Raw genomic sequence first — 20,535 nt, 5'->3', positions numbered from 1 at the left:
GCACATGCCAACCAGAGGGAAAGATCAGAGGGCGAGACAGGAAGCGGGTGGGATCTGGGGGCCAGGTTTGCTCTTTTTACAATTCACTTCCAAGACACTAACCCAGGTCCCAAGACCTCCCTCCCACAAGGCCCCGCCTCTTATAGGCCTCACACTGCCCTCTGGGGACCAAGCTTCCAGCCCATGAACCTTTGGGAACAGACCACATGCAAACTGTAGCACAGTGTTGCGCTAAGACTGCGTGCCTGGGCTGTGGCCTTCACGAGTGTTCCTCATCTTCCTCCCAGACTGGGCAGGCTCTGGTGAAAGTTTCCCTTGAGGACAGGCCTTCACTAGGGACAGCAGAGGCTGCGAATGTACTTCAGAGTGGGCCTCCCACCCCGCCCCCCGCAGCCTAGCTCAGCCTCTCCAGCTGGTCCACAGGGATCTCCACACGTAGTTGCTGCTCTGACTCGGTGCGGCTGCCTCTCAGGGCTCTGTGCTGCAGGCTTGGTCCTCAGTGGTGCTGTTGGGAGGCAGTGGGACCTTAGGTGGAGCCCTGTGTTTCTCACTCCCATAAGGGTTTCCTGAGTGCATTGTGGGCACATCCTGGCCCCATCAGAGCCAGCCTTATAGTTAGGCCCCTGCTGAGCCCCACAGGCCTCTACTGAGGTCTTCTTGTTTTGGGAGCAGGGCATTGGAAATACTGGGTATGGAACCTAGGGCCTCTTGCACGCACAACGAGCACTCTACCACTGAGCCACATCCCCAGCCTTTTTTATTTTTCATTTTGGTCTCACTAAGTTACTGAGGCTGGCCTCGACCTTTCAATCCTCCTGCCTAAGCCTCCCAGGTCACTGGAATGACAAGGATGACCACCAGGCCCGGTTTTGAGCTCATTTCCACATCTTTTCTGTTCTCTTGGGTGCTGGGTGGGGTTTAATGTGCACCATTTGAACCATGAGTACCCCAAGCGTTCCTCGTGAGTACAGCGTGTGAACCTGGGTGAGCCCTCTGCCCTCACCCAGGACCCACCCTCAGGCACCGGCCACAGCAGCGGCTCCTGTCTGTAGAGCCAGCCTCCAGCTGCCCCTCAGCAGCTTCTCACATGTGTTATTTTAGGAGTAAAAAAAGAAGCCGTGGGCTCCATCTCGGCAGTTCTTGAGTCTCCCAGAACCTGGACTCAAAGCCAGGGTGAGGATTCCATTTAGCTCGGGGACCCCTCGGCACTGGGACTTCTGGAGCTGGGCAGACAATTCCTCCTACTGAGCAGCGTCCTGGCCTCCACCGGCTCCAGGCCAGCAGCTCTCCAGGCATGAGAGCCACAGGTCCCAGACACTACCCAAGACCTCCTGGGGGCAGAATCAACCCAGGCGAGAGCCCCTTTGTGAATCAAGTTTATTCTCTTAAAATGTAGAGCATGTGTCTGGAGAGAGCCAGGTTCCCTCCAACCAGAGCCCTCGCTGCAGGACTTCCCCTCCTCCAGGAATCAGCCAGACTGTCAGCAGCAGGGAGAGAGGCAGGGGGCTTGGGCCACCTGCGGAGAAGGCAGCCACGGGGGCCTCCTGGCCATTAACCAAATCCCTGGTAGAAGCTATCGATTTCGGCCTGGTACAACTTGGCCACGACCGCCCTCTTCAGTTTCGTGGTGATTCCTGTGACAGAGCAGAGGTCTGGAAGGTCCCCACGCAGCAGGGCGAGCCGGGTTATGGATGCAGAGGGCAGTGCCGGGGCAGCTGGAGGGCTCTCCTCGCAGCACCAGGGACCCCACCCTCCACAGCCACCACAGCAGGGGCAGCACCCCTCACTGCCCGGGGGACACAGCAGCTTTAAAGCGCAGATGCTGGGACCCCACCTGAGGTCTAGGGCATTCTGACAAGTGCCCAGGGTGCAAATGGCCCTTGGGACACACTTCAAAGACAAAATGCAGACTCCTTGGACACTCTCAGGTGGAGACTACGGTGAAAGTCAGGGGTCAGACGCGGCGGACGCGCCGTGGGCGGCAGCGCTGGAGGCAGCTCCTCTTCCACTCCAGGGGAGGCCCCGGGAACGGGCCCAGGGATCCCCGCAACGCACCCCACACATGCTCTGGGTTGGGGTGTGTTTTGCTGAACTAGCTGGCCAAGGCCGGGTGGCCAGGTCCTAGGGCCCATGTCCCGGGAGCTGGTAGGAGGTGAGTGTTGGCCAGGACGCCTGCCCAGCCACTGCCACCCGCTGCTCACCAAGCTCCCCACCGCCCACAGAGAAGTCGTTGTCCAGTATGGTCCACTTGATGATCTTGGCGCTCTCGGAGGGCGCCTCCGCGTTAGCAGCCTCGATGCCCTGGCTGATGAACTCCATGACCAAGGGGTCGCGCCTGTGGAGGATGTCCGTCAGCCTGGTGGACTGACTCCTGAGCTTCCGACAGAAAGCTATGGCCTCGCTGGTCAGCGTCGTCCGGGGCTCTCCCGTCTCTGAGTTAATCTGGCACTGCGGGAGGGGCCAGGGTCAGGCTGCTCCCAGGCAGCACCCACCTGCCACCCCGCCACCGCGCCACGCCGGGGCTCAACATCCTCCACCAGCAGTCACGGCACGTCCGTCCTGGTGCCAAGTCCCCGCCGCACACTGCACAGGTGACCAAAGGGAGGCCAGCCCAGGAGGGGCGAGCCCCACTGCCCCGCCCTGCCCACCAACTGCCACAAGACCCAGGCCCTCGCTGCCTCCAGGAGGGAGGGAGGCCACCGTCCCCCATGCACAGACCTGCAGAGGGCACGTGCCTGGCGTGCCATCGCTGGGACGCTGCTCTGAGGTGGAATTCCCATCCCTGGAGGCCAACATCTCAGGTCCCTGACCCAGCCTCCCCGACAACCAGAGTGTGGCTGAGGTCCTGGACCTGGTGTCCCTGGAGCAGTGGCCTGCCACCCTCCCCAAGAAGGGCTGTAGGACAAATGCCAGCCCCCTGCCGCCCCCAGAGCCAAGCTGCCATCTGAGCTCTGAGCCAACAGCAGCTCCCGCCCGCCAGCCGCCACCCCAGCGTCCCGAGGCACCTTCAGCGTGAGGAGGGCACACAGGTACGGGGCATCCTGGCCCACCACCACCACGTAGCGCACGATGGGGAGGTGCGTCCTCACCCGCTTCTCGATGGGGTAGGGATTGATCCTCTCCCCCGAGCGCAGCGTGATGGTATCTGCACGTGGGAGGGAGGAGGGTCACATCCACATCAGGTGGGGGATGCCAGTGTGCCCCTGCGCCCACGCTGAGTGTCGGCCCTAACGGGGCCTTGTGCTGTTTGCCCCCTGTACCACTGTCCAGGGCGGCTCTACAGGCCCAACCTTGTCTCACCCTTGATACTGCCCACGACATAAAGGAAGCTGTTAACGTCCAAGAAGCCCAGGTCCCCCGTGTCCATCCAGCCGTAGGAGTCCATCATCTTCTGGGTGCCCTCCTTGTCGTTGAGATATCCCATGAAGACGTTCCGGCCCCAGATGCAGATGTGCCCAACGCCCTCCTTATCCTCCTCCTTGATCTTGGTGAGGGTGTTGGGGAGCCCCTTCCCACAGCTGGAGGGGAGGGGGGTGTCAGGCACTGCCAGAGGCTCTCCTCCACCAGAGGGAGGGGGGGGCTCCCCACACCCCGTGCACAGCACAGTGCTCCTGGCTTCCTCTGGGTCCTAGAGTCCCACAGGGCACAGAGCCAAGGGTAGAAGGGAGACTGCCCGGGCCACCCACGTGGCACCCAGTCCAGGGGACTCAGCGAGACACCTGAAGGGTGAACCAGCTGCTGTTGCAGGTTTCCACACTGGGATACCCGGGAAATAGGACCCAGGCCGGGACAGGGACCTGCCCACCTGTTGCTCTCCTTGGAAACCACGCTCCAGGTTCCTACAGGAGATGTGGACACCCCGCCCCAGCCTGCTATGGCCCCAACTGTGTCCTCTCTGGCAAAACTCATGTGCTGAAGCCCTGAGCCCTCGAGGGGTGGTCCCTGCCGACAGGGTCGGGAGGAGGCGGGTTAGATCAGGCTGTGTGGGGGCCCAAGGTAGGACATGTGCCCTGACGGAAGAGGCCTCAGGGGACCCTCCACCTCTTTTTTGTCACGTGAGGACACAGTGAGATGCCTGCCACTTGCAAGCCACTGAGAAAGAAAGCAGAGGTATCAGGCTGAGGCTGCAGGGCAGGGGGACAGCCAGCGGCCTGACCACACGTGCTCCAGGCCCAGCGCCAGGATGTCCCCTACAGGTGGATGAACCGCTGTGGTCAGGATCCGCCACCTTCAGTGTCCCACAGCTGGGAGTGCCCTGGCCAGCCACCCAACCAGAATGGGTTTGCACTATGGCCTTCACCTCCATCTCTCTTGCTGGGGCAAGTTGGCTGCCATGCCAGTAGGACCCTCAAGCAGCCCTGTGGTGAGGCTCACATGGCAGAGGAACTCGGCCTCCTGCTGGGAGCCAGCAAGAAGCTGGGCCTCCAGCCCCAGCCATGCAAGGGACTCATCTCAGCAGAGACCCCTCCAGCCACAGTGACCTTTGGGTGAGATGGTCCTGGCCAGCAGCCTGCCCCCAACCTCAGGATCTAGGAAGTGGCTCCTAGATTCCTGATCCACAGAAACTATGAGATGAAAAACGGTCACTGTCCCAGGCTACTGAGCCTGGGAGTAACTTGTACACAGCAGTGCATAGAGATACCAGGGTGTCCCAGATGACGCACCTTTAGTAAAACTAAAATCACATAATGATTTTCAAATCAAAGCACAAACCCAAAGGGGCTTCCGGGCCTCCCCAGCAAGGGTACTGGTCGTGTGCTTTGGGACACAGGTTCCTTAGACGGGGGCCTGACTCGGGTAACAGCCACACTTGGGACCTGCACACGCCCCGGTGCACCCAGGTCCTTGCCAGAACCCACCTCAGCAGCCGGAAGGCCTGGTGGCCGGAGAGAGCATGCAAGCCCGTGCTCTCGGACAGGCCGTACATCTCGAAGATGGGGATGTTCAGGCTGAGGAAGAAGTCCAGTGTGGCCCTGGGGAGCCCCATGCCCATGTTGAAGAACTGCTCGCAGTGACTCAGGCCCAAGAACTTCCTGGCTCTGTCAAAGGTCAGCATCTTGGCCAGGCGGAAGCACAGCGGGGGGTGGACCTGCCTGGAGAAGCACACCCACAGGACCCGGCGTGGCCGCGCCCACCCGCCTGCCTGCCGTGTCCCCACGGGGGCCCAGCCTCACTCCAACATCCGCTGCTTGTTGGTGTGGAGCCCCAGCCTCATGGCCCACCGGTCCAGCTTCCGGCGGAATGCAGAGGAGTCCAGGTGGCTGGTCTTGAGGTTGTCCAGCATCCTTTCCCAGATCCATGGGATGCCGTAGAACGTGGTGGGCTGCACCTCCCGCAGCATGTCCATCAGGAAGCCCTGCGTGGGACAGGGTGGAGGGGCGGCCTTGGTCCTCAGCTGAGCACCCACCCCAGGGGCACAGCCTGGAGCCCTCAACCTGAGGATGGTGGCTAGGAGCTGGGGTAGGGGCTGGAGGGAGTCAGGGACAGGGTGGCGGCCACCCCCAGAGCAAGACCAGGCTCCAGAGCATCTGCCCTGGCAGAGCAGGAGATGCAGCCAGATGGACCTGTGAAGGCTGTCAGGGAGGAGGGGAGAGCGGAGGAGGGAAGAAGGGGAAGGAGAGAGGGAAAGAGGAGGACAGAAATGGGGAGGGAGGGAGCAGGAGGGAAGGGGAGAGCAGGAGGTGGAGAGGGACAGACAGAGGAGAGAGGGAGGGAGGGACAGAGACACAGGAGCTAGGAGACAGAGGAGCAGCTAGAAGAGAGGGAGGGAGCGAGGCAGAGCTACAGGCAGAGACAGAGCACGGCACAGGCTACGACGGGGACAGACACGCACAGCCACACAGCGAGAGACGGGGAAGCAGAGGTGGGATAACTGATTTTGTCACGTTTTCAAGCCTTCTCTTAAGAGGAAAGATTCTGCCATGACCTTGACCAGAATATTAGCGCAGAAGGGTGGAGAGTAAGATGTTGCCCAGGACGGACCCAGACCCGCCCGTGCTGGCGCAAGCCCACAGTGCCAGGCCCAGATGGCGCTCGGCCATTGTGAACTTCTAAGTGCTTCCTAAAAATGGCCAGAAGAGCCGGGCGTGGTGGCGCACGGCCGCAGTCCCAGTGAATCTTTGAGGCCGAGGCAGGAGGATCACAAGTTCAAGGCCAGCCACAGCAACTTAGTAAGGTCCTAAGCAACTTAGCGAGACCCTGTCTGAAAAAATAAAAAGGTGTGGGATGTGCCTCAGTGGCTGAGTGCCCGTGGGTTCAATCCCTGGTACAAAAACAAACAAAAAATTGCCTGAGGAACCCACCCCAGAAATGACCAGCGCATAAGGAGGTACAAATGCTGATGGCCCCAATTCTATCTGCACACACTGGAGTCACGTGTTGAATTGTCACACTGTACTTCGTAAACACGGACAGCGATGTATTGTTTAAAATTGTTAAAATTAATTTTTTAAATCTAATTTGTGTATGTGTGCGCGTGCGCACGTGCACATGAGGTGGTGGGGAGGGAACCAGGGCCTGCGCTTGTCAGGCAGGTGCTCTGCCCATTGAGCTGTAACCCCAGCCATCCCCCCAATTAATCACTTTTTAAATTTTAAAAGAATATTGCCAGAGCGGGGCTGGGGCCCGGGGCAGAGCACTTGCCTAGCGTGCGCCAGGTCTTGGGCTCCACTCCCAATGCCACAAAAGGATACCATCCACGACAACGAAAGCCATATGAAATTCCAGTGTTCTCATCCATAAAAATGTGCCTTTTTTCCTTGAGAAGTGTGTGAAAATTTGCTCTTTCCCTAAAACACCTTTGGTTGGTCTCTTGGCCCAGAAAGCTGAAATCGTCCACTCCCTGCTCCTCCGCTGGAGGCCTGTGGCCCACAGTCCCCAGGACAGCCAGCCTGGTGCATGACAGTAACAGGCACCAACCTGGGTGTTCAGAATGGGCACCCGGGAGGGGAGCTGGGCGGGTGCTGGGGACCCCTGGGCGCGTCTTCTTTTTGATTGTCGTGTAGAAAGTTCACCATGCTAACCTGCTTGCTTCTTCTCCTCCGTCTCCTCTCCTTCTACTTCCTCTTTTCTTAAGCTTTTTTTGAAATAGGTTCTCAATGTGTTGCCCGGGCTGGCCTTGAACTCCTGGCTCAAGCAGTCCTGCCTCCCGAGCAGCAGGGACCACAGGCACTTGCGACCGTGCTAGCCTCATCAACTGTGTCTGAGTTCAGTGGCACAAGCACGGTGGCCTGCCCATGCGGCCATCCCCACCGTCCTCCCCAGAGCTCTCTCGCCTCCCCAGATTGCCCACTTGACATGGGCTCGCTCCATGCCGCTTCTCGTCTGTGGGTCTAGAGACTCCAGGGACGTCCCGAGGGTGGGTCCTGCCGTGTGTCCTTCTGACTGGTTCCCACTCAGCAATGTGTCCTCAAGGTCCAGCACATGTAGCTAGTGTCAGAATTTTCTTCCTTTTTTTTTTTTTTTGGTACCAGGGATTGAACTCAGGGGCACTTGACCACTGAGCCACATCCCAGCCTTTTATATTTTATTTAGATTCCTTTTTTTTTTTTTTTTTGGTGGTGATGGGGATTGAACCCAGGGCCTCGTACATCCTAGGCAAGCACTCTACCAACTGAGCCACACCGCCAACCCTTTTATATTTTATTTAGAGACAGGGTCTCACTGAGTTGCTCAGAGCCTCACTAAATTGCTGAGGCTGGCTTTGAACTCACACGATACTCCTGCCTCAGCCTCCTGAGCCACCACTGGATTACAGGCATGGCCACCAACCTCCTCGAAATTTCCTTCCTTTTTAAGGCTGACATTTTCATGCCCAGGTGGACCACATGGTGTGATCAGCTTGTTCACCGAGGCCTGCCAGGGTTGTGTCCACTCTGCTCTGGCTGCCTCTGTGGCCCATATGCCTCCAGGCCCTGTGAGGCTGGTTCCCGCCTGTTCCACCCCCTGCCTCACACGTGGGGAAACTGAGGACCAGAGAGGGGACAGACCGAGCCGTGCAGCTGTGGGGCGCAGGGTGAGGGTTTCTGTTCTGGCCCGAGCCCCCTGCCCCGAGCACCCTCACCAGCGCCGAGCTTGCCTTTGCCTGACTCACCGCGCCAGGGGGACGTGGAATCATGCCCATTCTCCCAGCCTCTGGTGGGGCGAAGTACAGTGTCCCAGCCACCAAGATGGCCACCCACATGTCGAAAATCTGGGCCCCGATGTAGCTGAGTGGCAAGTAGCTCACCAGGACCTCCTGCCCTTCCGGGGGACACTTATAACAGAGGCTCTGGACGGCAGCTGCTGTGGTCCAGGTAATCTGAAGGGCAACTGAGTAGTCACCTGCAGGCCGTTTCAGTCTCAATCCCAGGAGCAGCCACAGGCCAGTGGGGATAGCCGGGTCCCAGCCCCACCCAGGCGGGACACTCACGTTATCATGGCTGAGCATCATGACCTTCAAGGGGCTCAGAGACCCCACACTGCAGACCAAGGTGCAACACTGGTTGGGTTTTTGGGAGTCAATGACCTGGTCAAGTTTCTCATCTGAGATGTCACCTGCCAGGTTCAGGAACTCCTTCCACTGCAGAGAGACCTGTGGCTAGGCTCTTGGGGGCAGGAGTGGCTCCTGGAGGGGCTCCCAGTGCCCTGCACACCCCGACAGCCTCGGCCCCAGGCCGGGGAATGGGGGCTCTTGTCCCGGGCCAGCTGTGGCTGCCTGCCCTGACCTCCCCAGCTGGGATGTACCGAATATAGATTCTCCTGCACCATCTGAATCTCCTCCGTGTACTGCACAATGCCCTTGAGGTGCTTCAGGGAGCTCTGGATCTGGAAGACACGGCTGGGCTCAGCAGGGCGCCGCGGCAGGCTCCCGCTGCCTGGTGCTTCTTCCACAGGTTACAAGGGGGTCCCCTTGTTCTTAATGTGGTAAAACGTGATCATACTACGCTTGACCACTTTAGAGCAGACGAGTCAGGAGCACTTTAAAATGTAGCGTGCGTCACCTAATTCCAGAACGTTCTATCATCCAGAAAGGAAACCCCATACCTATTAGTAGTTGTTCCCCTTGCCTGAGCCCCTGGTAAACACAAGTCCACTTTTTAAATGGCTTTACATATTCCAGATATTTCACATAAGTAGAACCACACGCTGTGTGTCCTTTTGTGTCTGTCTGGTCCTCACTGAGGGCAAAGTCCTCAACGTCCACCCACACAGCAGCGTGCCACAGCCTGGCCTCTCTCATGGCTGAGTAATCCTCCAGTGTGTGAGTGGACACACTGAATTGGTCCATTGATCCGCTGATGGTCACTTGGGTTCCTTCCAGCTCCTGAATGCCATGAATCAGGCCAACATGACTCGGGGTGAGGCAGGAACATCTCTTCAAGATTCTATTTTCAGTTCTCTTGGGTTTAGACCCAGAGGTGGGCGGGAGGCCTCAGAGCCCCTGCATGGAGCGACTGGACCAGATCAGCCTGGGGCCATGGACAGTCAGCTGCCCGAGGCAGATCTGATTGCGTGACTTCATTTAGATGACAAATCTGCACAAGCAAGTCCCAGGGCGGAAGCCTGGCTGCCCAGGGCTGGGGAGTGACCGCTGGTGGGCAGGGGTGTCCCGTCAGGGCAGTGACAATGCTCTGGAGCGCGAAGCAGTGACCCAGCCATACCGGGTTACGCAGTGCCACCCTAAGTGGCGCATCACGCCTATCTTGTCAAAAGTCAGGGTGGCTTCTGTTTGCCACACGGCCTCAAGCAGGAGGCATCAGAGCTTCCCTGAGCTCTGTCATGCAGGCTCCGGCGCAGGCTTGCCTCAGAACGAGAGTGCCCGGGAGCAGAGCCCTCAGCTGGCACTTGATAAGCAGCAGGTGCCCCATGCAGGTCACCACCCCACCAGTATTAATAGGCAGGTGTTCCTAAACTCTCTGGGCTGCCCTCGCCTAGTGGGGTTAGAGTTGACCTTGACCTACCCAGTGGCAGCCCATCCCCCACCCTGGGGTGGGCTGCAGAGAAGGCCCCGGAGCCAACGCTGGGCAGGCTCAGATCTCCACAGGATGGGCCTCCAGGATGGCAGGCCGCAGAGCAAGGCCGGTGGCAGTGGATCAGCCCCTCTAGCCCATCCTCTTCCTCTTCCCTGGTACCCCCTCTTACTGCTCCCCTTCCTCTTCCCCTTCTCCTTTTCCTTTATCTGGGGTTGAACCCATGCTGGGCAAGCCATCCCCCAGTCCTTTTTAAAATTTTGGGACAGGGTGTCACTAAGTTGCCGAGACTGGCCTTGAACTTAGGATCCTCTGCCGCAGCCTCTCGCATAGCTGGAGGACACGTGGGACTCCACTTCCTCACCAGGCGAGGCCCGTGCCCCAGTGGGTGCCCCCGGGTTCCTGCAGGTCGGAGCGTCACTAACCTGGATGACTTTCTGCAGCTGCCTGTCGCTGTCCACCACAAAGATGTCTATCTCCACGTTCTCAGCGATGACCTGGCAGGCTTTTGGGGAGTTGGTGGACAAGATGCCAACAGAGAAACCTCTGGAAGCAGAATCCAGGAGCTGAAGGCCTGCTGGGTGAGGGCTTTGGGGAACTGCAGGATTCTTGGGAGTCACCGATGCCCCAACATCCATGAGGTACCCTGAAGGTGGGACTCAGGGACAGCCCCAGCCTGGGCCCTGTCCTGAAGGGATTCTCCCAGCGTTCTGGATTACTGGAGGAGGGCGCAGTGCGGGGGAATCCCAAGGAGTGGGGAGTGGGGAAGGCTTCCTGGAGGAGGGAACACGAGGGCTGGGCTTCGCTGGGTGTGTATGAGTTTGCTGGGGACAGAATGTCTGGAAGGTGAGCTGAGCATGCCTGGGACTGGGACTTAGACAAATTCCACCGAGCAAAGATCACACTGGAGGGGGTCAGCTCCTTGTCCTGGGGACTTTACCGTGACACCTCCTGCCTTAACGGCTCGGGGAGAGACCAGTGCCCTTACCCTGCCAAGATGGCTCCGATGCTGGCAATGACCCACTCCGCTGAGTTGAACCCCATGATCCCCACGCCGTGGAAGCGCTCCAGGCCCAGCTGGAGGAGGGACAGTTTGTGAGGCACAGACAGGTTCAGCTGTCACCAGCCCCAACCTGCCCGAGCCTGGGGTCGGGAAGCCAGGGCTCCGCCACTTCGAGGAATGTTCGTCCTTTTTCCCTGAGAGCCGCCCCCTCGAAAGACAAGCTTCCACATGCTCCTCGGGTGTCTCAGCCAGGGTGATTCTGCCCCCTGGGACATTTGGTGACACTTGGAAACATTTTTTGCCGTCAAAACTTGTGGGCGGGAATGCCACTGGCCCAGGTCAGTGTCCCCACAGAGCAAGTTCTGGACCCGAAACCCAGCAGCACAGACTGAGGGGCTCAAGAAAACTTGGGCGAAGCACCCTGGCTTCTCACGCAGACAGTGCTGGGGAGCCGGGGGATTCTGCGCCTGTTATCCTGACCTGCCTTCGGTCACAAGCCACACGCCTGGACTGTTTTCCAAGCCTTTAGGGACATGATGCAGGAGACAGAGATGGTCATTTCAGTCTCCCCCTCTAGGCCGAGGTTTTGGTGGCTTTCTGTTGTTAGGTTTGTATTGTTTTCACTTTCACCAGATAAAATGGTGTGGATGTCCCAGTTGCTCAAGCTCTGCCTGTGCGCAGTACTGAGACTCCGAGATGGCGCACGCAGGGTTCCACTCGCCGGGCACCAAACAGGTCCCGTGGGATCTAGGCAGGGCCTCTCCTTTCCATCCAAGACTCTTGCCCTCTTGCTTCCTCGGCCAGACCCCACGCAGCACAAAGGAAGTGCTAATGTCTCCCCCCGGCAAGCCGGCTCCCTCCCCTCCAACCTTCCACAACCTCAGTCATGGTCAGCTCCACCTTCCACAGCACACAGACCAGAAATCTTGGTCATTCTCAGTTGTCTGACACGCCCACCCCATGGAACATTCTGTTGGTTCCACCTTCAGAATCTGATCATCCCTGCCTCCTCCACCTCTGTCAATCTTCATCTCCACTTTGTCTGGTTTCCACCATGCTTTCCTTCCCACAGCAGCCAGAGCCGACACCCGTGGGCACCTAAGCCAAATCCTGTCTCTCCTCTGCCCACAGTCCCACAGCCCTCCACAGCTTCCACCTCCCTTGGCGTCAAAGTCCAAGTCCACAGGCCCTGCAGGACCAGCCCTGTTCCCTCCCTACCTCCAGCTCCCTCTGTTCCAGTCACAGGGGCTCCTTGCTGACCCTCCTTCATGCCAGACAATCCAACCTCAGGGCCTTTGCATCTTCCTCCAGATCTCCCCATGCTCTTTCACCAACTTCCTGTGGTCTTTGTTGAAACATCACCTCCTGTCAGTGAGACTCTCCTTGGCCCTATTTAAAATTCAATCCCATCCTTGTCTCTTTCTAGTCCCTTCTCTGGCTTGAGTTTCCCCTGGATCACAGGTCACTGTCCATCTACGGCAGACGCTCATTATGTTGACTGGCTTCACTTGGGTCCCTTTCCCAGCCTGAGAGACAGGCGTTCAACACACACCGGAAGGTGGTGCTACGCTAGAACCAGGCCGTCCCCTCTGCTCGTCCTCCTGGGACTGACCAACCAAACACACGAATGATCACAGGATCAGGTGGCTACAGGGCTGGGCAGTGACAAAGGGGCTATGACAGAGGGGGATAGGACAGCCAGAAAAGACCTGGCTAAGACATGCCACTAGAGAAGAGACCCAGGAGCCGTCAGAATGGCAGCTGGTGGCAATGTCCATTCTGGCGTGTGTGGGAGCTACAGCAGGCATGCCAGCAGCCGCACACCCGGGAGCTAGGTGCTGCAGTGTTCAGATATTTATATGTAAACAACGGTATCTACTAAGTCTAATACACAAGTTCCAAATGTAGAAGGCTAATGCATAAACGTATGATATACTGTATACAGTAGATGTGTTTTACATATTTATAAGTAGAAGATATGAAACATTTGCATGTATAATATATAAAAGAAACATATGCATAATATATAAGGCATAATATATTTACATATGATATATATCAATCTAGTAGCTAGGCCTGATGGTACACATCCATAATCCCAACTACTTGGGAGGCTGAGGCAAAAGGATCGTAAGTTTGAGGTCAGCCTGGACAACTTGGTGAAATCCTGTCTTGTTTTTAAAATCTTAAAATATTTTTAGTCATACAGGGACACAATACCTTTATTCTATTTATTTATTTTCATGTGATGCTGAGAATTAAACCCAATGCCTCACACATACTAGGCAAGTGCTCTGTCACTGAGCCACAACCCCAGCTCCAAGACCCTGTCTTAAAATGTGGAATGCTCGTGGGCTTGAGCAATCTGCATCCCAGTACTGTTAAAAAAAAAAAAAAAATACACACACACACAGAAATGTATGTCTAATATATAAAACAAATATACACATATAATCTATAAAATACATGTATAAAATTATATTCATGTAAGTGTATAATATAGAAATACATGAATACACATAAGTATATAGAATATAAAATATTTCTATTATATATCTACATATGCAACACATGTGCATATTATATATATAATACATAAAACATGGAATGTTTTATTTTTTGATTTGTTCTAATTAGTTATACATGACTGTCGTAGAATGCATTTTGACACATCATACATAAATGGAGTACAACTCCTCACTCTTCTAGTTATGAAATTTATTTTTTTGCATAAGATATAAAATGCATTTCATGTATGTATAACATAAACCATTTTATATGTAAATACATTTTACACGTATTTGTTTATACATTCTACCTTTTTTTTAATAGAAAATCTCTATGTTACACACGGTTTCACATGGGGAAACCGAGGCACAGAGAAGCTAACCGCGGCGGTGCAAGGACTCGAAACCAAGACGGAAGACTGGCTGTCAATCCCGAGCTCTCTGGGGGCCTCGGAGAAAAGCCCAGGCGCACGCGGCGGAGAGAGACACCGCGCAGGCGCAGGAGCGGGGCGCGGGAGCGGCGCGCAGGCGCAGGAGCGGGGCGCGGGAGCGGCGCGCAGGCGCAGGAGCGGCGCGGGAGCTACCTTGAGGAAGGCCTTGGCGGCGCGCCGGCACTGCTCGTAGTACTCGATGTAGGTGAGCGTGTGCCAGCCGTTCCTGTGCTTGGAGCCCAGCGCGATGTAGTTGGCGTACTTGATGGCCGTGTCCATGACCATGTCGTGCACAGTGAGCGGCACCTCATTGTTCAGCGAGTTCTTGCCCAGCCGCAGCTGCACCTGGCCGTCGCAGTCCGAGGTCCAGTAGCTTTGGCCTGCAGGCGGGCAGGGCATGTCCAGCGGGCCCCACAGCGAGTGGAGGCCCGCAGAGGAAGCGGGTGGACAGAAGGGCGGGCAGAGGACGGGCGGCACTGGCCCGAGGCAGAGTCGAGGAGGAAGCCGCCTGAGGCCCGCAGGCCCTTCCCTGGGCTCCCGCAGGGGCCAGCAGCCTGACAAGCGCTGACCACCGCTCCCGTGCCCAGCCCAGCATCCCCTCCGGGACCACCTGCAAGGAGGGACAGACCGCAACCCTGGACTGCAGCGCTGGCCGAGTGCCCCCGGGAGCCCAGACCTCCCCCTGCCCCGGGCCCCGGAGCCCCAACCTTTGGTTTTACTTTCTGGGTGTTGAGGGCGCTTCTTTGCTGCCCTGTGACTCTTGCCGGAGGACATGGTGTGCAGAGCGCCTTTGCCTCCCTTCCCAGGGGCCGGGCAGACACACGTGCACACGATCAGTCGCAGGCGCTGGTCCGGAGCGCACCTCTCACCTGGTCACGGGTGGCCAGGGAAGGCTCCCTCCAGAGTGGGTGGGAGTTGGCCCAGGAAAGTTGCAGCAGGAGCCTTTGGAAGAGGGAGCGCCTGGTGAAGGCCTTGGAACCGGCACGGGGAGGAGGGGGAGCACAGAGCAAGCGGAGCAAGCGCATCATTTTCTAGTTCTGTGCCCTTCCCCCACCGGGGGCTGCTGGCCCATCCGGGAGCAGCCGGGATACACACGCCCCCGACCCCTGCTTCCCACCCACAGCGCTTTGTCACCCCTCTCTGCCATTGCCAGGGTGGTGCTTACTCCTGTATCCAGCTTCTTTTAGTCAGCTTTGTCACCCTCCCTGTTCTAGCCACCGGGGACAGGCAGTGTCCAGACTGGAGGTCCAGAACATCGCTATCGATGGCCAACCCTTGTGACATCACTTGATTCCATGGCCCAGGGCCATGATGGCAACCTGAATTACTGTCCCTTTACAGAGACCAGTCTCAGGGGACAAGGGGAGGTTCACGCAAGAGGACTTCTGCCACGCCCCCTAGGCAAGGGTCTCCAAGGGGATGGTGCTCAGGGAGGAGCTGGGGGCAGGGGCTAGGTCTCAGGTCTGGCAGCTGGAGGGACTCAAGTCACTGCTGTGCGTTGTTGTCTGTGGAGCCTGAGGTGGAAAGAGTGAGCCAGTGAGAAAGGTGTAGTGTCCGAGAGGCTAAGCAGAGAGCCCTAGCCCCCACAAGGCCCAGCCTGACCACCAGGTATGGTCTGTACTTCGAATAGCAGGTTCCCAAAGCGTGATCAGTTACAGATTGCAAATATTGGTGGAGGTTCTTGAGCCTGACAAACCGAGAAGTCATTTAAAAGCCTTCCTGGGTCTTCGTAGAGAGGGTGACCATCTTAGCCTGCAGTCCCACCGTCGGTATGTGGCCAAGGGGACGAGGGCAGAGACTTGGAGGGAGCCGCACACTCACGTTCATGGCTGGTGGCAGCCGACAAGAGGGAGGGATAAGCGGACTGCGGTAGGACAGGAAGGACATCCGGACACCTGGACATTGTGTGGAGCGAAGGAAGCCAGTCACAGCAAGAGAGGTGCTCTGACCCCACTTGGGAGGTCTAAAGTGGCCTGAGAAGAAAGTGGTGCAGCTGGTGCTGGACTGGGAGAAGATGGGGTCAGTGTTGAGGGGGGCAGAGTCAGTTCCGGACGATGAAGGGGATCTGGAGATGGTGCCGGGGACGGCCACACAGAGGGGCAGTGTGTTTAGTACCTCCGAACTGTATACTAAAAAGTGGTTAAAATAGTGGATTTTTGAAAAATAATTTTAGTTGTAGATGGACACAATACCTTTATTTTTTATTTTTATGTGTTGCCAAGACTCGAACCCAGTGCCTCACACATGCTGGGCAAGCGCTCTACCACTGAGCCACAACCCCAGCCCTAAAATGGTGGATTTTATGTATATTTTACCACAATTTAAAAATGAATTCAAAAGACCTTTCTGAAGCAAATGGCTTCTTGTCGTTTCTCAGAGGGTAGCTACGAAGAGAAGGCAGCAGCGAGCCATCATAGAAAATGCATAGGTTCCTCTATTGATGTGGAGGGCTTTATTTTCCTCTTGTATTTTCTTGAGGAACCAAGATTGAAAAGGAAGAGAAAAATATTTGCAAGATATGCCTATTTTTGCAAAAAAGCGTTTGCGTTTTGAAAAGTAGACCGGCAGTGCGTTGCAGGCGTACCAGAAACACCAGCAGCTTTTCGTGTGCCAGCACAACCACCTAGAACACTCCAAAAGAAGGAAAACCTCAGCTGTAACAAACAGTAGCCAGAATTAAGTTGGCCAAAAGCTGTTCAAGGCAGTTATGGATAAAATGCTAAAAGTTTGGAACAGATACCATATTAATGAATGTAATGAATGGGAAAACTCAGTATTGAAAAAAATGTTCTCCTTCAGATTAATCAATAAAAATGGCCTTTTAATTTTGATTTTGGCCATGCTAGGGATCAAACCCAGGGCCCATGCATGCTAAGCAAGCACCCTACCACTGAGCTGCATTCCCAGTGTCCCCCAAATACGTTATCAATAAAGAATTCAAGAATTTTTATGGAACTTGACAAATTGGTTTCAGAATTTAACAAAAAAAAAAAAAAAGATTTTAAACAAAAGACTTTATTCTACCGAAATCAAACTCTATTATAAAACTAGTAACTAAAGAAGCACAAGGATGTCGTTACCATGAGGCATAAGGAACCCTTACAACTCAAAAATAAAAAATGGCCCTGCTTTTAAATGGGCAAAGAATTTGAGCAAACATTTCTTCAAAGAAGACATGCGTGTGGACGTAGGTGGTACCGCCCAACAAACACCCACTACTGCTCAGCCATCAAGAAGGAAGGGGCCGCTGGTACCGCACAGATAGAGACACACTGGGGGGAAGAGGCCAGGCACAAAAGGGGGCATGTTGGATGTAGCTCAGCGAAGCAGAGCGAGAAGCACAGGTTCAGGGAACGGGAGGGGCCTGCAGGAAGACGGAGCCCAGCCCACCTCCAGCAGCAGAGGCCAGGAAGCTGAAAGCTGCTTTCCTCAAACTCCATGCAGGAGGGTTCTGAACGGGATCTGGTTCCCCTGGTCATGACTGATGGGAGTAAGTCACGTGAGGGGTGGAGCCAAGGTGGGCCCTGTTCGAAGCAGCGTGGTTCTGGGGCCAGCAGCACCAACATCAGCCTTCTGCTTTGGCCAGCAGGTTGCTGACACAGCAGCTCTTAGACACAAGCTTTCTTGACTGGGGAACTGGGGGTTCTTATGACCCAAGCATCCAGTACTGCCACCAAGGGCCCAAGTGTGAGCAGCTTGGTCCCTGGTGTGGGAGGTGAGGGAAGCTTTAAGAGGCAGGGCCTAGTAGGAGGTGGTCAGGTCACTGGGAGTGCATGTCCTGAAGGTTAAGGTAAGGCTAGTGAAACCCTGAGACAGTTCTCCTGCGAGTGAGTTGTAAAAACAGCCTCTTCCCTCAGGGTGGCTTCCTGGCTCACCGGTGATTCCCTCTCAAGTGTCCTCCTGCCATTGGGTACAAAGTTGTTTTTATTTTTGTAGCTAGAAACTGAATTGCCATGTTGTACCTCCATTTTTAACATTTCAATAAACTTCCAAAGTGGCTATTTGCATTCCCACCGGGATGTGTGAGAGTCCCTATCCCTCCATCTTCTTGCCTTGGTGTCACCACATTTTAAGAATTTTAGCAAAGCTAGATTGAGTGCAGTTGCTCCACTGTAATCTCAGCCTCTAAGGTCAGCCTCAGCAATTTAGCGAGACTCTGTCTCAATAAAATATGAAGGTGGGGACTGGAGATGTGGCTCAGTGGTTAAGTGCCCCTGGGTTCAATCCCCCACTGTGTAAGAGGATTTTAGCAAGGCTAGAAGAGTGAAGTACAATCTCATGTGGGGGTGGCGGTTGCCTTTCCTTGATGGCTGAGGCTGTCAAGCATCTTCTCATGTATTTATTGACCAGTTTTTTTTTTTTTTTTTTTTTTTTTTTTTTAAATAGAAATACACATTCCAGCCGGGCACTCCTGTAATCCCGCAGCTTGGGAGACTGAGACTGGAGGATCGTGAGTTCTGAGCCAGCCTTAGCAAAGGTGAGATGCTAAGCAACTCAATGAGACCTGTCTCTAAATAAAATACAAAATTGGGCTGGAGATGTGACTCAGTGGTTGAGTGCCCCTGAGTTCAATCCCTGGTACCAAAATAATAATGATAATAATAAGACACATTCCAATCCTTTATCATTTTTAAATTGGGTCTGTAAATGAGATCATTGTAATGACGGTGTCACGCTGAGGTGACTTTCAGGTGTGGTTTGCACGTTACCTTCTCCCTTTACTCTTTCCTCCCTCCAAGTTCAGGTGTGCCAAGTTCCTCCTTCATGCTATTTGTAAAAGTATCTACATGGTAACTGTTGACTCCAGAAACCAAGCTCGTTTGAACTGTGGATGTGGATGGACCCGACTGGAAACGTGGGAGCGTTTTGGGGCCACAGGTCGTCTTGACTACAGGCTGGCTACGCTCGCTGTCAGGGAACAGAGTGTCTTCGCACTGTGTTCCCATCAGCCTCGTTTCTTCCAGTTGGATGCAGTTCTTTTTATCATTGAGTACTAAGAGTTCGTTGTATATTCAACGAACAAAACATCTCGTTGACATTTGCGTGGCTCTTAAAGACTCCTGCCTTTCCTCTTCCAAGTCGATGGTTTCTTGACAGGATCTCTGAGGGGTGAGAGGCTCTGATGCTGGCGCAACCTGGTTCTGTCAGTTCTTTTGATTCCTGGTTGGTGCATTGGCATCATCGCTAAGAAATCTTCACTTAATACCAGGGCATCTAGATTTTCTCCTACATTTTTTCCTGGGCATTTTATGATTTCAGCTTCTGCATTGAGGTGTATGATGTCTCTCTAATTGTGCACGGTGTGGGGTAAAGGCCTAAATCCTTTTTTCTTTTTTTTCCTTCTGGACATAGTCCAGCACCATTAGTTGACGGGCCGTCCTTCCCCCGCTGCACTGTTGGACTGCCTTGGCATCCTTATCCACACCAGTTGGTCATAAGTGAGGCGTTTCACCTCTGGACCCTGCTCTTGCTGGTCTGCACGTCTGCCCTTAGTGGGATGCTGGATTGTGTGCTGCCCTTGCTCCTCTGTCCCAGGCAAAGGTCTGGACTGAGGGGCAGGAAGAGCTGGCCGCGGGATTGTGGGTACTGTTGATGACCACACCAGAGGACCTTAACGGTCCCGGCTCACCTCTGGGCTTGCTCAGAGGGTCTTCCTGCGGTGCCTTGAGTGCCCCTCACAGCTGCAGGTGCTGAAGGGTAATGTGGAGCAGATTCATAGCCTTGCAGGCTCTTCTCACGAGAGCCAGGGCGTTGAGAAAGCGTGGTGCCAAGAACTGGAACGGTGTGATTTGGGAGGACTCAGATCCTGCCAGCTGCCCATGCTAGCAAAGCAGCCCTTCCTCCAGGCCCAAGCTGGTCTCGCCTTGCTGAAACTGCCTCTGGTGACCTCGGGGCACTGTGTCCCAGCGCTGGCCAATCTTCCTGCCCTACCCACCAGTGCCCTCCTCATGGCCTCCCATCTCGGTGGAGTCAGGCCTCAGGAGTCCCCAGAGGCTGATCACAACCTGGAGGTGAAGACTGGCAAGTGGCTTAGAGGGCATGGCTAGCTCGTGTTGGGGACCAATGTGGGATTGGATTCCAAAGGGGCTTCACCAGAGAAGGAGAAGCCCTGTTTACCAGCTGATGTGTGGAGGTGGGCGCGTGGTAACACCCACACCTGGAGGGGTGGTTGCCGAGAGAGCAAAGAGGACACCTGAAGACGGGATGTGAGACCCAGGTGTGTGGAAAGGTGCTTCTGGGGAAAAGCTGATGGGGACGGGCTGGACAGCTGCTTGTCCAGTGGCCGTGGCTTGGCTGCCCAGCGCTTCTGTGTTTCACACGGTGCCTCTGGTGCTCGCCTTGCCATCCCGCATGACTGTCCGTGGCGGCCCGGTGAGCATGTCCCCGTCCACAGCGTTCTGTTCTAGCTGCCACAGGGAGAGACTGGTGAGTCAGTCTACAGGAGCAGGGACATCACTAGCTTAGCTTGCTTCCTCCCCATAGGACCAGCACCAGAACTGGCAGGCATGCAAGAAGCAACTTTCTCAGCCATCGCGAGTGTGCCGATTCCCCCGGCGTCCCTTGAGAGGACTGCCTGGACACTCCAGCACACTTGCTCTCATTTCCCTTGCCTGGGTTGTGGTCTTGGGAACGGAGGGGGCATT

The 20,535-nt window shown here is 55.6% G+C and overlaps 1 protein-coding gene across 1 annotated transcript; it reads right to left on the bottom strand.

The window, feature by feature from the left end:
- Positions 1 to 1,379: 1,379 nt before the first annotated feature.
- LOC306646479 (long-chain-fatty-acid--CoA ligase ACSBG2-like) lies at positions 1,380 to 20,423 on the bottom strand (the record flags this gene model as incomplete). Its single annotated transcript, XM_079115078.1, has 15 exons — positions 1,380 to 1,634; positions 2,202 to 2,448; positions 3,006 to 3,145; positions 3,301 to 3,518; positions 4,860 to 5,093; positions 5,175 to 5,356; positions 8,123 to 8,299; positions 8,411 to 8,560; positions 8,725 to 8,805; positions 10,376 to 10,496; positions 10,939 to 11,027; positions 14,045 to 14,271; positions 19,827 to 19,896; positions 20,230 to 20,298; positions 20,412 to 20,423. 15 exons carry the CDS (start codon positions 20,421 to 20,423, stop codon positions 1,552 to 1,554), a joined length of 2,100 nt encoding a protein of 699 aa, XP_078971204.1. The 3' UTR covers positions 1,380 to 1,551.
- Positions 20,424 to 20,535: the final 112 nt, after the last annotated feature.

Source organism: Sciurus vulgaris (assembly GCF_902686455.1).
Source record: "Sciurus vulgaris genome assembly, chromosome: 16".
Classification (NCBI taxonomy): domain Eukaryota; kingdom Metazoa; phylum Chordata; class Mammalia; order Rodentia; family Sciuridae; genus Sciurus; species Sciurus vulgaris.
Note: the sequence above shows the minus strand (reverse complement) of the source record. Positions and strands in the feature narration are given on the sequence as shown.